At 37.7% G+C, this 13,730-nt stretch overlaps 1 protein-coding gene across 1 annotated transcript in view; it reads left to right on the forward strand.

The window, feature by feature from the left end:
- LOC115430655 (uncharacterized) overlaps window positions 1-12,417 on the forward strand; it is a 407,803-nt gene extending 395,386 nt beyond the window's left edge. The window contains exons 6-9 of the mRNA XM_030150793.1: window positions 10,787-10,861; window positions 11,073-11,162; window positions 12,091-12,165; window positions 12,319-12,417. Of these exons, the coding sequence (XP_030006653.1) occupies window positions 10,787-10,861; window positions 11,073-11,162; window positions 12,091-12,165; window positions 12,319-12,417 (339 nt within the window). The remainder of the gene's footprint in view (window positions 1-10,786; window positions 10,862-11,072; window positions 11,163-12,090; window positions 12,166-12,318) is intronic.
- The last annotated feature ends 1,313 nt before the right edge of the window (window positions 12,418-13,730 follow it).

The following is a 13,730-nucleotide window of genomic DNA, read 5'->3' on the forward strand; positions in this document are numbered from 1 at the left end:
CTTTGTAAATGCAACGATAACTTTGGAGTGCAGAAAAAATGGTCCTGGGTTAGAATTTATTACTGTATTATTTGTTAATTTAGGGGCATATTTGCATATATTTGCTTGCTGCTAAAGGATGTCTCAAAATGTAGACGTGCCTGCCTGACGGGAAGCCAGTTAGAGCTAAAATGAACTTTGACCACTGCAAAATTATTTGGTTCTTATGCTGCATTCCAGGACGGTTTTTGAGCCCGTAAGTCACAACTACAAACTACGACTTATGACTTTGTAACGTTCCAGGCAAGTCACGCCAAACTGTTTGAGCGCAAAGAATTGTGGTAGCTAGATGTAAACAAACCAGCATGGTGGACCGTACGTGATTCTCATTTCCAATCATTTCTATCACTAAAGGTGTTTGCTCCTTGTTATTTGAGGGAAACAGAGGAGTAAAAAAGGTGCATAAGGCAAGAGAAGCTGTTCTACCTTTCATGTTATGTTATTTGTATATTTGGATATGTATTTGATATTAATTTATTCTTGCACTCAATGGACTGAAAACTACCTAATGCTACCATAGTTGCTGATTATGCAGAACATTTGCAGATAGATAATGTCAGAGCAATACCTTGTTTTAATGAACAATTTGCATAAACACCGCATCCATAGGGGCCGCCACTGTTGTTTCACAGGCTACGTGACGTCAGAACTCGAAACTGGGAGTACATGGATCTAGTATGAGTTCACAGGTGGGAAGTCACAGGTTTGACTGCCATTCCAGTGCATTTTCACCGGTAGATGGTTGGAGAAACACAAGTTACGAGTTGCCTGGAATGCAGCATTAGCTAGATTTTTTTTTATTGTTATTTTTTATTTAGAAGTGATAGATAATTTATCTTGTTTTAAAAGTTAATTTCTTATTTTAAGTGTTCATACATCTGTAGACATGCTTATTTCTAGATTTAACAATCTTAATTCAAGAAGTCTTGTCAAGTTAAATTCTCTTGCTGCACGGACAGATATTTCACTTGTTTTAAGTACCTTTTTCCTCAGATTTAGTGTTTTTATCTTGTTTTTAGACACCCCTTTTTTGCAGTGACTGTCTCGGCTGAAATCAGGACATCACAAATGTTTACACACATACTTACATATGTTAATAAATTGTGTGCTAGATTAAAAATGGTTGATTATTAACCCATAAAGACCCAAACATCCACTGGTGACCAAAATCATTCACAGTTATAAACTGTTTAATACCTGTTGATCCACTAATCCAATCAATACATGTAAATAATTGGTGTAAAATGCAGTTTGTCATCTTTTCATGGTCATCAGATATGACCCATTTGGACGTTCAGAGGCTCTGTAGTTACAGTGGAAACATCGTCATCTTCTACAACATTGATTCACCAGTAAAACCCATGGAGTTGGATCAATAACAGTAGTTGGAGACACTTATTTTGTGCTCAGTTAATGATATATTTTGCAGAAAAAAATCATTTTCTTCAATTTTCTCTGTTTTGGATATAATAACCCTCAATTTTAATCTGAGCTTTAATGAACTTCTACATAATTAGTACATGAAATATAGGAAAATACCAGATTTTTACTTTAAAATGCTAAATATAGAGTATAATAGTAAAGGAAATGATTATTGTTTAATCACTTAAGAAAGGTTAAAAACAGAAAAATTCATCTGGAAACCGACACAAAAATAGCCCTGGGTCTTTATGGGTTCATGTAATACTGTATGTATTCATATTGTCACAGATAATGCAGCCTACATGTGTTACACTCCATATCATATCATCGAAAACATCAGGTTTCACAGTAAAATCTTTTCCTGCAGGTCATCAGGTCTGACTGCATGCTTCTCTGCTGTTTGCATCAACTGTCCAGTTTCAGCTTTCCACTGTTTCACTGTTTTTGGACGTGCCATTTCTACCTCCCCACATCAAATCACTGAAAATCGCACATTTACGAAATAAAATATCAGTGTTAACGTTTGATAATTTACAAAATGTACAGTTTATAGGATTTAAAATACATGTGATGTAATGTGATGTGCTATTTTTGATGCATTAAGTGGTTGTAAAGTAAAGTTAATTTGTGTCTTTTCCTGCTCAGGTGGGTACGCCTCACATGCGCCTCGGGTTGCTATAAATAGCTCTATTTTCTCAGCATCCCATGAGGCCAAGAGAGGAGATAGATGAATTGATTGAGAGGCAGTGAGACGCAGAGTGAGGGAAGGGTGCAAATATCACTTTCAATCAACATCTTATGCAATATCAAGATAGCATATTGTCGTATAGTGGGTGTGACTGTGACAGTGAGAACACAAACCCAACATAACAGTTCGTGAGATTCACCCTGCGCTTTAACAGCAGTGTTATTTTATCAAGGTAATAAAAATAAGACAAGGTGCACTTTCAGTATGTAGCGCAGTGGTTCCCAACCTTTTTTGGCTCATGACCCCATTTTAACATCACACATTTCTGGCAAACCCAGACATTCAAAACAGAGACTTTTTTTTCGAAAATTAATTTGTTTTTGATCATGTAATAGTTTGCTATACTATGTGGCAAATAAACGTTAATTTTAGATTGCATTTAGTCTATATAATGTATATTATTATGGACGGAGGCAGAAAAGCCAGGTGTAGATTACTGCACAAAGTGAGAATTTGATTTTCCTTGGTCAGGATATGTACAGTCAGTCCAGTTTGGATTTACAAGGCTGACAATTAATACTGAACAAACAAGAACTCAAACTATGAATTATGAAAGAGCTGCATCATCTGAAACTGACCACAATGAACATTTGAAAGATAAACAGAACCACAGTGCTTCAGTTTCATCTTCACACTTTGTCATGTCTTTTATGTATTGGGATTGTCTCTCTCAACTCAACATATATTTTTATTAGTATTTTTATCAATTAGAATTTCAGGAGACCCTACATGGGGTCCTGACCCCAAGGTTGAAAAACACTGATGTAGAGCAAATTGACCCTTTCATGCATAGTGGTCACTACAGTGGACAGTTACTCTACACCTTTACTCTTGTATATTCATGGGTTTTATTGTTTTAGTTCCATATCAACCAACACAGTGGACACTTATGCATCATCTCATAAACTGCAATTCATACCATTATTGTAACTTTGCTGTTCTTGGTGGGTTCTTGAGTGGAAATTAATTGTTAATATTTATTTTTTGCATATTATCTCCATGAAGTGAGTAATAACTAGTATTAGAATATGTTAAAATGTAAGAAAACATCAGATTAGCTGCATTAAACATGGTTTCATTTCACTGTTTTCATATCACTTTATGATATTGGGTTTTAAATACATATTTCTTTGCTTCAAGAATAAAATTCATGGTGTAGCTGAGTGGACATTTTTGTAACTCCATGAAAAACAGATTGATTAAAAAAATAAAAAATTCAATCACATTGTTTTTTTTTTCATGCCTAAAGAGGAATAAAAACACTCAGGAAAAAAATTTTTGATTAAGTTTCTAATAATTCATGCATGAAAGGGTTAAGTTCTAATTCTGCTTTATTTACTTTGATGTAATTTGAGTTTCTAATTCCTATCAGAAGATGATGTTGTGGAGTAATGAAAAAAACTATGTCTGCTTCTGTAACGCTGTTTCAAGTAAATAGCATCACATTATACAGAACAACAGTCGCATATTAAATCATGCATCCATACAACACAGAAAGTAATTCAATTTCTTTAGTCTTTAATTGTTTAAATACTATTCACCAAATGATTATGTGGTAATTAGCTGATTCAAAGGGTTCCGTGAGGTTTTTGTCCCTTAAAAAGACTTGATGTCTTAATGCTTGAGTAAGTCTAATGAACACTGTCTGTGTCTGTCAACCAGGGCCGTAATTATGTTCGCTTGTCACTTCCTGACACAGTCTGTAGCTTAGCAACCTGCCTCAGACACAGTGCTAAAGTTGGATCTCATTTGAATAATCCACCGTGATTTAAAAAAAAAATTTTAAAAATTAAATAAAAGAAAGAAATTCAGGTGTTTCATGCTGTACCAATGCAGAACAGAGATCAGATAATTACATTAAGGTTAAGAGATGTAGATTCCCTTCAAACTCTTCAGATTCTTCTTGTGCCCACACATAAAATCCCTGCCTCCTTCTCGCACCATCAGACATTTACGGACACCATGTTCGATACAGTGAAATGAATGTGGGCAGGTTGCATAATTACTGTGTGCCGTTAATAAAACTAAACATATGTCTTGGCCACTCCACCCACTAATCTCCCACCATTCTTACATAAATAGAACATGTCCTCATGTGTTGAAATTGTTTTTTAAAGGTGCTAAAATATGGCATATGGCTGTTGTGTTCAGGTTCATTGGTGTAGTGTTTTTATACTTCAATTCAACACATTCTCACGCCCAAACAGCAGCATGGGTTGATTTCCACTCCCTCCAAAAATGACTGAAAATGCTGCTGATTCCGTTCAGGTTTAGGTACTAGTAGAGGCATGTGGCTAAGCTGAGTGGTGATACAGAAGGCTGATGCAAATTCACAAATGCTTCTAAGCTCAAACTTCACATCCTACATTCCCTGCACTCCAACTTAATTGTGTCTTTTTTTAGAATCTACCTGCCTCACACATGTATGTACCACAGACTTTAAGGCAAAGTCTGAAATCTGACGCTATTAATCCCCTGAGGATATTTTTCTATCTTATTTTTGGAGACTTAATATACTTAAAAGACATTGTTCTTCAAAAAATTTTCTAAGATTTATAGATATTTAGTGAGATCTAATTGCAGAAAATTATATTTTCATGTGGGTATACTGTAAGCCCATGAAAATGTGTTTTATTCTGTTTTCATGATTCCACAATGTTTCTACAGCAGCACAAACTGGACTTCCTAATTTTCTTTTTTACACTACAATAGTGTCTCCTATTATGTTAGAACATGAAATTAATATCAGAATACAAAAATTATAATCTACTGAGGGACTTTTAATGTTTTTTTTTTCTTTTTAAAGCCACTGGAGGAGAGGGTGCGTAGTAATTACATGGTGCATCTCATCTGCAGAACCAGTTCAGTTATCACAGCCCACTTTGATGTTGTAAAAGAAAGCCAGTCAAGGAAAGTGGGTTTTTAGACCAGATTTAAAGCATCAACAACAGAGGGGACAGGTGAGTTCCATAGATGTAGGTCTAAGTAGCATCAGGCTCTGTCACCTATTGTCAGGGCAGGTGTGGTGGGTGTGGAACAGAGACACTGTGAACATTTGTGGAAGATAATGAGGCTGTGACCATTTCTTCTCTGAATCCTGTAAGTGACTGTGAGCCACTGAAGCTGGGTTTGTATATGGGTTATGTGGGCTGAGTGGAGAAAAGTGCACCACTGAAGAAAATGTAGTGAATGTGTGAAGCAGCTTTTTAGCATCATCAGAAGAAAGAGAGATGAGTGGAATCACTACGTTGCAAACTTCAACTTTAAAGGAGTGATATTTTGTTTTTGTTTTTTTAATGGAATTATACATTTTAAAACATTTCCCTGTGCTCTACATAAACTGTAAATGCTATACTTGGGTCTGAATTTTTCATTAATTCAACTCCACAGGTCCATCTTCAACCCTGTTTCTGAGTACTGATGCCAGAAAGGTCGTTTTGAGCGCTGGCCCTTTAAATGCAAATGAACCACTTCAGGCCCCACCCTCTCCAGGTTGTTGAGTTTGTTGTTCTCTCCCATTCTACCAACAACTGAACATTTTAGGTAATCAGCTCGAACTTTGGACATATTTTTAGTATGGACTACAACCACTGCTGCTGACAAACAATGTCATACTTGGAGAAATGTTCGTCGGAAGTCTTGACCTTATATGTGCAAATGTCATGATGTAACTAGTTATAAAACGTAACAAATTATGAAGGAATTAAATGGGTTGTAGAAATCCATTCCATTTTAGCCAAAATGAGTATAAAGATAGCTTTGCAGCACCTGGAGGGTTGCAATTCAAACTTTTGGAACTATTAGGGTCCAAATACACAAATAAATGAACCCAAGACTAATAAAAGTGGGTTTAGCAAAATATGACCCTTTAAATACAGCACATTGAGTCTTTAAAGGTAAACTACATATGAGTGTTGGTAGTGACATAAAATCAGTGAAATAGAAAATGTCCTGAAATACAATTCTAGCTCTTAACAGTCCTGCTGTGTTTTTCATTTCATACTGCACCAGATGTTTTGTTTCTTCTACAGTGAAACCATGCTGTTGGAGACTGCAGATGTAAATTAGCCAAAGGCTAACTCTGGTATGATGCATCAAATAGAAACATTTATGTTTAAAATTGTACATGATCTGTAATAAATCCAGTTTGTTTTTTTAATGTCATAGATGTGGTATAAGGTTTAGCACTGTCTTACTGAACTAAATGTACAAGGTCTTGTCTAGATAGGAGCATGTGCTGCTCTAAAACGTGTAAACCTTTCACCATCCAGGTTGTCTTTCCAGATGAAAGCTGCCCATTCCACAGGCACTAATGCACCCCCATACCATCACAGATGTGGGCTTTTAACTTAGTGCTGATGGTCCCTCTGATCTGAAGCCTGGAGAACACAGCATCCAAGGTTTTTAAAACAGAACTTCAAATGTTGATTCATCTGGCCACAGATCAGTTTTCCATTTTGCTTCGGTCTGTTTTAAATGAGTTTTGGCCCAAAGAAGACACCAGTGTTTCTGGATCATGTTCATCTATGGCTGTTTTGCATGACAGAGCTTTAACATGGATTTGTGGATGACATGATGAATTATCTTCATAAACAAAGTCTAGAAATGTTCCTGAGTCCATGCTGTGATTTCTACTACTGAATCATGTCAGCTTTTACTGCAGGGCCTCCTGAGTACCTTAAGATCATGGTCATCCAGTATTAATTTTTCAGTTTTCTCCTTTGATCATGAATATATTTCCTGATTCTCAGAATCTTATGGGTCACGTTATGTACTGGAGACGATCAGATATTCAATGTCTTTGTTGAGTTTACACTGAGAAACATTATTCTGATATTATTCCACAATTTGATGACACAAATTTATGGCAGATTGGTATACCTTAGATTCTGCCTCTTTATGATGTTTTTTTCTACCCAATCATGTCACTGACCTGTTGCCAATTCACCTCATTAGTTGCAAAATGTTCCATCAGCTGTTTCTATTCAGTACCACTTTTCTGACCTTTTGTCCCTGTCCAAACTTTTTAGATGTGATATTCTGTCGTACTTTCACCAAGACAGCATGAAACCAGTGGATCGTCTCAAAGAGGAAGGATTTATTTGGCACACACAGGGTAAACAGGCATAATGACAGAGTATCGCCATCTGAATACCAGTTGCATGTGGTGACAGGTGTTTTTATGGTTTCTTCAGAGTTACAGATGTATGCTATATAAGTTGCAGATAAGTCCATGGCTTGGTTGGCACCACTGTATCCCAAAAGGGCCTCAACCCAATTTACTCACTACATAGTGTTATGTACAGGGTGTCCCATAAGTCTCCATACAGGAAAATAGGAAAAATAAACGTTTCTTGACATAAACCATTTTTATTTATATAATATGCTCTATATGACTGCCATTTTGTCGGGAACACATTTCAATGCGTGTCCTCCACTGCTGAAGAACTATAAAGAAGAAATATAAAGAAATACATGTTAGAACCACATATGTATGGAATGTATTATGTCTCCTATGTATGGAGACTTATGGGACACCCTGTAGATTAGACTGTATGCAGAGCTCACAGCTTGTATAAACTTTATACAGAGTATAAGTGAGTCCAAAGGTCACATGTAACATAATATGGCTAAATAATGACATCATAAAAGTATAGATCCACAACTCCCATCAAATTCAAAATTACCTCTTTTTTCTTTTATAAAATGCTATGTATTCTCACTTCATAGATTACATGTTTTCTGTGATCTATTATGAATAAAATATGGACTTCCAAAAAACTGTGCTCACTTTTTATTTACATTTTATACAATGTCCCAATTTTGGGGGTTGTAAATTGGTTCACAACAATCATGTTCTAAAGTACAAATAAACACACCCACACCTGTGATCTGAGGGAATGTTGGAAATGGAAACACAACTGATACACCTGCTTCCACCTGTGTGTGTGTGTGTGTGTGTGTGTGTATGTGTGTGTGTGTGTGTGTGTGTGTGTGTGTGTGTGTGTGTGTGTGTGTGCGTGCGTGTTGGTATTTGTGGTTTAGAGGGACATTTCACCTGACTACGCACCTGGGCTCCGAGGACCTATGTGGTTTAGCCGGACCATGCCAGAGTCCTCATAAAACAAAGAGTGTTACTGTGTTATTAAGTGTCTAAATAACACTTTTTCGCTTTTTCTTTGAAAGTCCTTATGTACCACTTGACCTGACTTTGAGTGTATCCCAGTGTATAGGACAGCACCGCCACTGGCCAGTGGTGGAACTGCACTTCCTTACACATTTTCGATACACACGTCAAATTTGGCGGGCAATTTGGCAGACTTTCTTCTGATTGGCTGGTTTTTGCCAGTGGGCGGTACCTACAATACGTCGACTCCAAGGTCCGCCCACACCGTCTCCAGACCTTCAGGACGTTTAAAAATGAAATACTGGAGAAGGAAGTCGCTGCTTGGTGGACTAACTAACGGAGTAAACACATACAGGTAAGGGTTTTTAATCTAATTCAGCCTCTTTTTGCCGATTGTGTGTCAAGCCATCGATGTGTGTGTTCTTTGCACATGGTAAAGTTAGATGAGAGAGCTAACGCACATTAGCTAACGCTGCTATGGCTAAAAGCTTTGCTAATAAGAGGTCAAGGACAGCCGACAGCTCAGGTTTGGTTTTTGGATTCAATAGTTATAAACCAGTATATGTTATGGCACCATTGTTGGTTTTGTGTCCTGCAGCAAGCTATAGCTTGCTCATTAATTAAGCCTAATTAACATTACGTTGTGCAGTCTTTAACTGTAAGTGTACACAGAGAGTAGACAGCAGTCTGACAGCTCAGGTTTGGCCTTATGACTGAAAAGTAACAGCACTGTACTGTATATAATATGACACCGTTGTTAGTTTTCTGTATGTGCAGCAAGCTACGGTGGTTGTTAATTAAGCCTCGTTAACGTTCCGGTGTGCATGCGGGGCAGGGGGAGAGGAGGACAGACAGCAGCAGGACAGCTCAGGTTTGGCTTTTGGGGGAAAATATGAACCACAGCAGGATATTTTATACTGTAACGATTATGTGATGATAGGATACCACTTTAAAATGTTCATGGCCTGCTTTGTGTAACACATGAGGGGGAAACAAACCTGACCTGTACCTGGTGCATGTAGTTAACTGAGGAGGCCAGGGGCAGGTGTTCTGAGCAATCAGCACACAGCTGAGCCTGCTTTAAATGTTGGCCTTTACACTAGTTCTTACTACTCATCAGTTTGGGACTGACAGATTGAACAGGTAGAGGATCTGAATGTCTTTCTCCTGTTGTTGGTTCATAGTTTTTTGAAGCATGCGTCTAGCTGAACTCTCTCAGTAATTAGTCTCTTGTAGTTATGTTTTTAAATAAGAATCAATCAGAAATTAATCTGATGTCAAAATCACTATAGTGATAACCCCGGTTTGTGTTCATCTCACAAGGTTCTTGGACCCAAAATCATAATGTGGCTCCTATCACTGTCATATCACAAAATCAAAATGCTGCTGACCTACTTTTATTTTTATTAGTGTAATATTATTGCAGTAATAACCTATAGTGAATGAAGTAGAGTGAAAGAAGGAAGATGTGATTTAGAGACTGAGGATGGTGATGCAGAGAATCAGTCAGATTGAACACCATTTAATTTTTTTTTATATGAAAACCATGGCTGCTAGTGGACTCAAGTTAAAATATTTCCCTTGCCATAGCCTTGTCAGTGTGGTTCTTTTGGAAGTTCACTGGAATTGGTTCTATAAGTGAAACTGTTTCATGTTGTGGGGGACATTGTGCACTATCAAAACATGTAACAACTAAAGCATTGGGTGGCAGAATGCAGTTCAGCCTTATGTAGTCAAGAACAACTGCACATACAGCAACGGTCATCCTTCTCCTGTTAATGTCATGCAGACTCCAAACATTGCATTTCTATAGTGGAAAGGTGTTTCTCCACTTAGGGAGAGACACATGCACTATACAGCCAGGAAACGTAATGGGTTCTTCAAATGTGAACCTGTTTACCTACTGTTGAACAACATTTTATCTGAAGAGTAGCAAGGGCCATATTCCTCCTGTTGCATATGACAGCAGCCAGAGCCAGTCAGCTGTCAGCAACCAGAATCAGACAAGTCCAGTGGTCAGTCTGCCCAACACAGTCAGAAAGGTAAAATGAATCCAATTTATGGCTTAACTTTGGGCAAAATACTACAACTGCAAATGTGGTGCTGTGTGTGTGTGTACTGACATGAGTATGACATGGTTTGTATGGACAGTAGTAAGGTTGATATGGACATGGTTTGTGTGGATGATGATATATAAGGTAGGAGGTAGAAAGTGGCCTACTGTAAAGCCTAAATAGGTTGGGAACTGCTGACTTAGAAGATAGTAGTTTTTGGAATCTATAGACTGTAGTCATGTGATCGGATAAGTGACTTAAGAACTGTTTCAGAGTGGATTTGTGTCTGACAAGACTTTCAGTAGCACAGCCATAATACATTTCTTGTAATGTTACATAAGCAACATCCTATCTTCACATATTTAAGATATCCCTCTTTTTTTCTTCTTTTTGCAGGGTCTTGATGAGGAAATGCATTCAACAGTTTGTGGAGCTTCAAATTCCCCATCCACAGTCAAAAATATTAATGAGGTATAGCTTCATAAGTGATAGATTTTAATCAGTATCTTACATTTATTGTATCTTGTAAAGCTATCTAGAGATTCAAAACAAAGTTTTCCTCTGTGTCCTTGTCAATAAGAGGATGGTTTCTTTTATTAAAGCCTCAAATGTCCTTTCTGGTGGTACATTTCCAGTACCTGTCTCTTTATTGTCCCTCTCCTATTTGTTTTATCCTTTACAGGTGCTGACCGACAGCAACCAGAGCCAGTCAGCTGTGAGCGACCAGAATCAGACAAGTCCAGTGGTCAGTCCACCTAACATGGTCAGAAAGGTAAATTAAATCCGATTTATGGCTTAACTGGGGCAAAATTTCACGACTGCAAACATGTTTCATTGATGCTGTGTGTGAATAGAATAGGCTTTATTATGATTACACCAGTTGTGCAATGAAATTGCAGATGGTCTCTGCCAGAGACAGTGCACATACATCTGATAACAAAACAATAAGATACAGACATATCTTAAAAAAAAAACAAAAACAAACCTTAAAATTATAAAAGTGTGCATTGAAAAATATATGCAAATTGGAGATATACAGTATGAAAGACTAAGATTTTAAAAAACGTAGTAGTGTAAGCAATGTAAACACATGTGTTACAGTGACATGTCAGTACACAGTGTGTGTACTGACATGAGTATGGCATGGTTTGTGTGGACAGTGTTATGGTTTATGTGGACATGGTTTGTGTGGACGATGGTATAGAAGGATTCTCTCATAACATTCTTTTCAAAGCTTCAGTCAGTATATCTGAGCGTATATGTGTGTCGAACTGTGGCCTAACCAAATGGGACTTTCGAAGTCCTTATGGTTTATATGGTCCTGCCACCATATGGAGTTGAAAGAAGCATCATATTGGTTTTTGAGAAATACTTGAATTACTATACTTGATTTTTTTTTTAATGTTGGTTAAGTATGCACGGTGGGTTGTTGACTTACATGTCTGCAGTAGATAAACAATGAAGTAATCCAGTGCTGATTTCATGAGTCTGTGTTACCTTAGAAGATAGTAGTTTTTGGAATCTACAGACTGTAGTCATGTGGTCGGCTAAGTGACTTAAGAACTGTTTCAGAGTGGATTTGTGTCTTACAAAAGACTTTCAGAGGCACAGCCATAATACCTTTCTTGTAATGTTACATAAGCAACATCCTATCTTCACATACTTAAGATATCCCTCTTTTTTTTCTCTTCTTTTTGCAGGGTCTTGATGAGGAAATGCATTCAACAGTTTGTGGAGCTTCAAATTCCCCATCCACAGTCAAAAATATTAATGAGGTATAGCTTCATAAGTGATAGATTTTAATCAGTATCTTACATTTATTGTATCTTGTAAAGTTATCTAGAGATACCAGAGATATCCTTTCTGGTGGAACATTCCCAGTACCTGTCTCTTTATTGTCCCTCTCCTATTTGTTTTATCCGTTATAGGTGCCAACTGACAGCAATCAGAACCAGTCAGCAGTGAGCGACCAGAATCAGAAAAGTCCAGTGGTCAGTCCACCCAACACAGTCAGAAAGGTAAATTAAATCCAATTTCCTGCTTAGTAATGTCTGATGAAATATTGCATGAGTGTGACATGGTTTATATCAGATATTAAAGTTCTCTGTCACCATGACGGATTTCCGTCAAATGGAAAAATTGAGGGGGGAAAAAAGTCATATTGAAGTAACTTCCCCACGTGTTTCGTGGAGTCCAGTCGGCACCGCGATCCTGTCCTGGGTCTGCAGGTGTTTAACACAGGCACGCCACACATGGGGCTGATGGGTTTAACAGTGATGATAAGAAGATGACTTCTTTATTTTTATGTCGGGAGGAGAGATTGATGACTATTTATCTTTGGAAGGAAACGCTGCCCATTCTGTGCCTCAGAAACACATGGACAAGTTCAGCTTTACCGAAGTTCAGCCTCCAGACACTAACTTTAGTTTAGTGCTAACAAGTAGCTTTCATTATGAAAAAACCACAGCGAAAAGGGAAGAAGACAGAACTGATCTACATGTACCTTCATGTTTGGATTCATAGCTTACCTCCTCTTGCCGGTATATGACTAGTGTATGTGTTTGTGTGTATGTGCCCTTCCCGTGCGTGCGGCCTTACGCGGTTACGCGCCCGACTGCGTAAGTGCTTTATTTTGACCCGTTTAGCATCTTATTTCTATCTGTGTGGTACAGTCTGAAGATAAAATTGAATGAATGAGTAACACCCTTGGTATTTGCAAAGCCACTGTATTTTAAATACCCTCAGAGAGTATCTGGAACGGAATATAATTTCTGTTTCAGTTGACGTAATTTCTTCCAATCAAAAGAGAACATGATATTGGCGGGAGGGGGTTGTGGACGCAGGTTTGACGACGTACAGATTATTTTGGCTAGCATATACGACATCATGGACACGTTTGTAGAGGAAGGTGCTGAAGTGGTAACTATTGAGAGATGCATGAAAAATAGATGGAGGTGGGCGTGGCTTGATGAGAAGGGAGACGATGGAACTCCAATTGGATCATGGTGCAAAAAAGATGAAGCTGCCTGGTGCGTGCATGTGCGTAGTTTGCCACAAGAAAATTCTGTATGATTCCAGTGGTAAAAAAGTCCTGATCTGCCATCAATCTGAGAAACTGAAGATTAGTTGGTTAGGGTTACATTTACACAGACATTTTCCCCAAAATTCATGTGCTGTTGGAGTTGGAGTTATGTTTTAGGAGTTCCTAAATTGTTAAATAAAAAGTTTTTCACTCATTTTTTGCAGTAAGGTTTTCTTCTAGTTATTATTTTCACTTGCTTCAAAGGTTTTCATACCCTTTAAAATTAACCAGAGAGCACCAAAATTGACCTGAAGCTTG

This window comes from Sphaeramia orbicularis, chromosome 12 (genome assembly GCF_902148855.1).
Source record: "Sphaeramia orbicularis chromosome 12, fSphaOr1.1, whole genome shotgun sequence".
Classification (NCBI taxonomy): Eukaryota; Metazoa; Chordata; class Actinopteri; order Kurtiformes; family Apogonidae; genus Sphaeramia; species Sphaeramia orbicularis.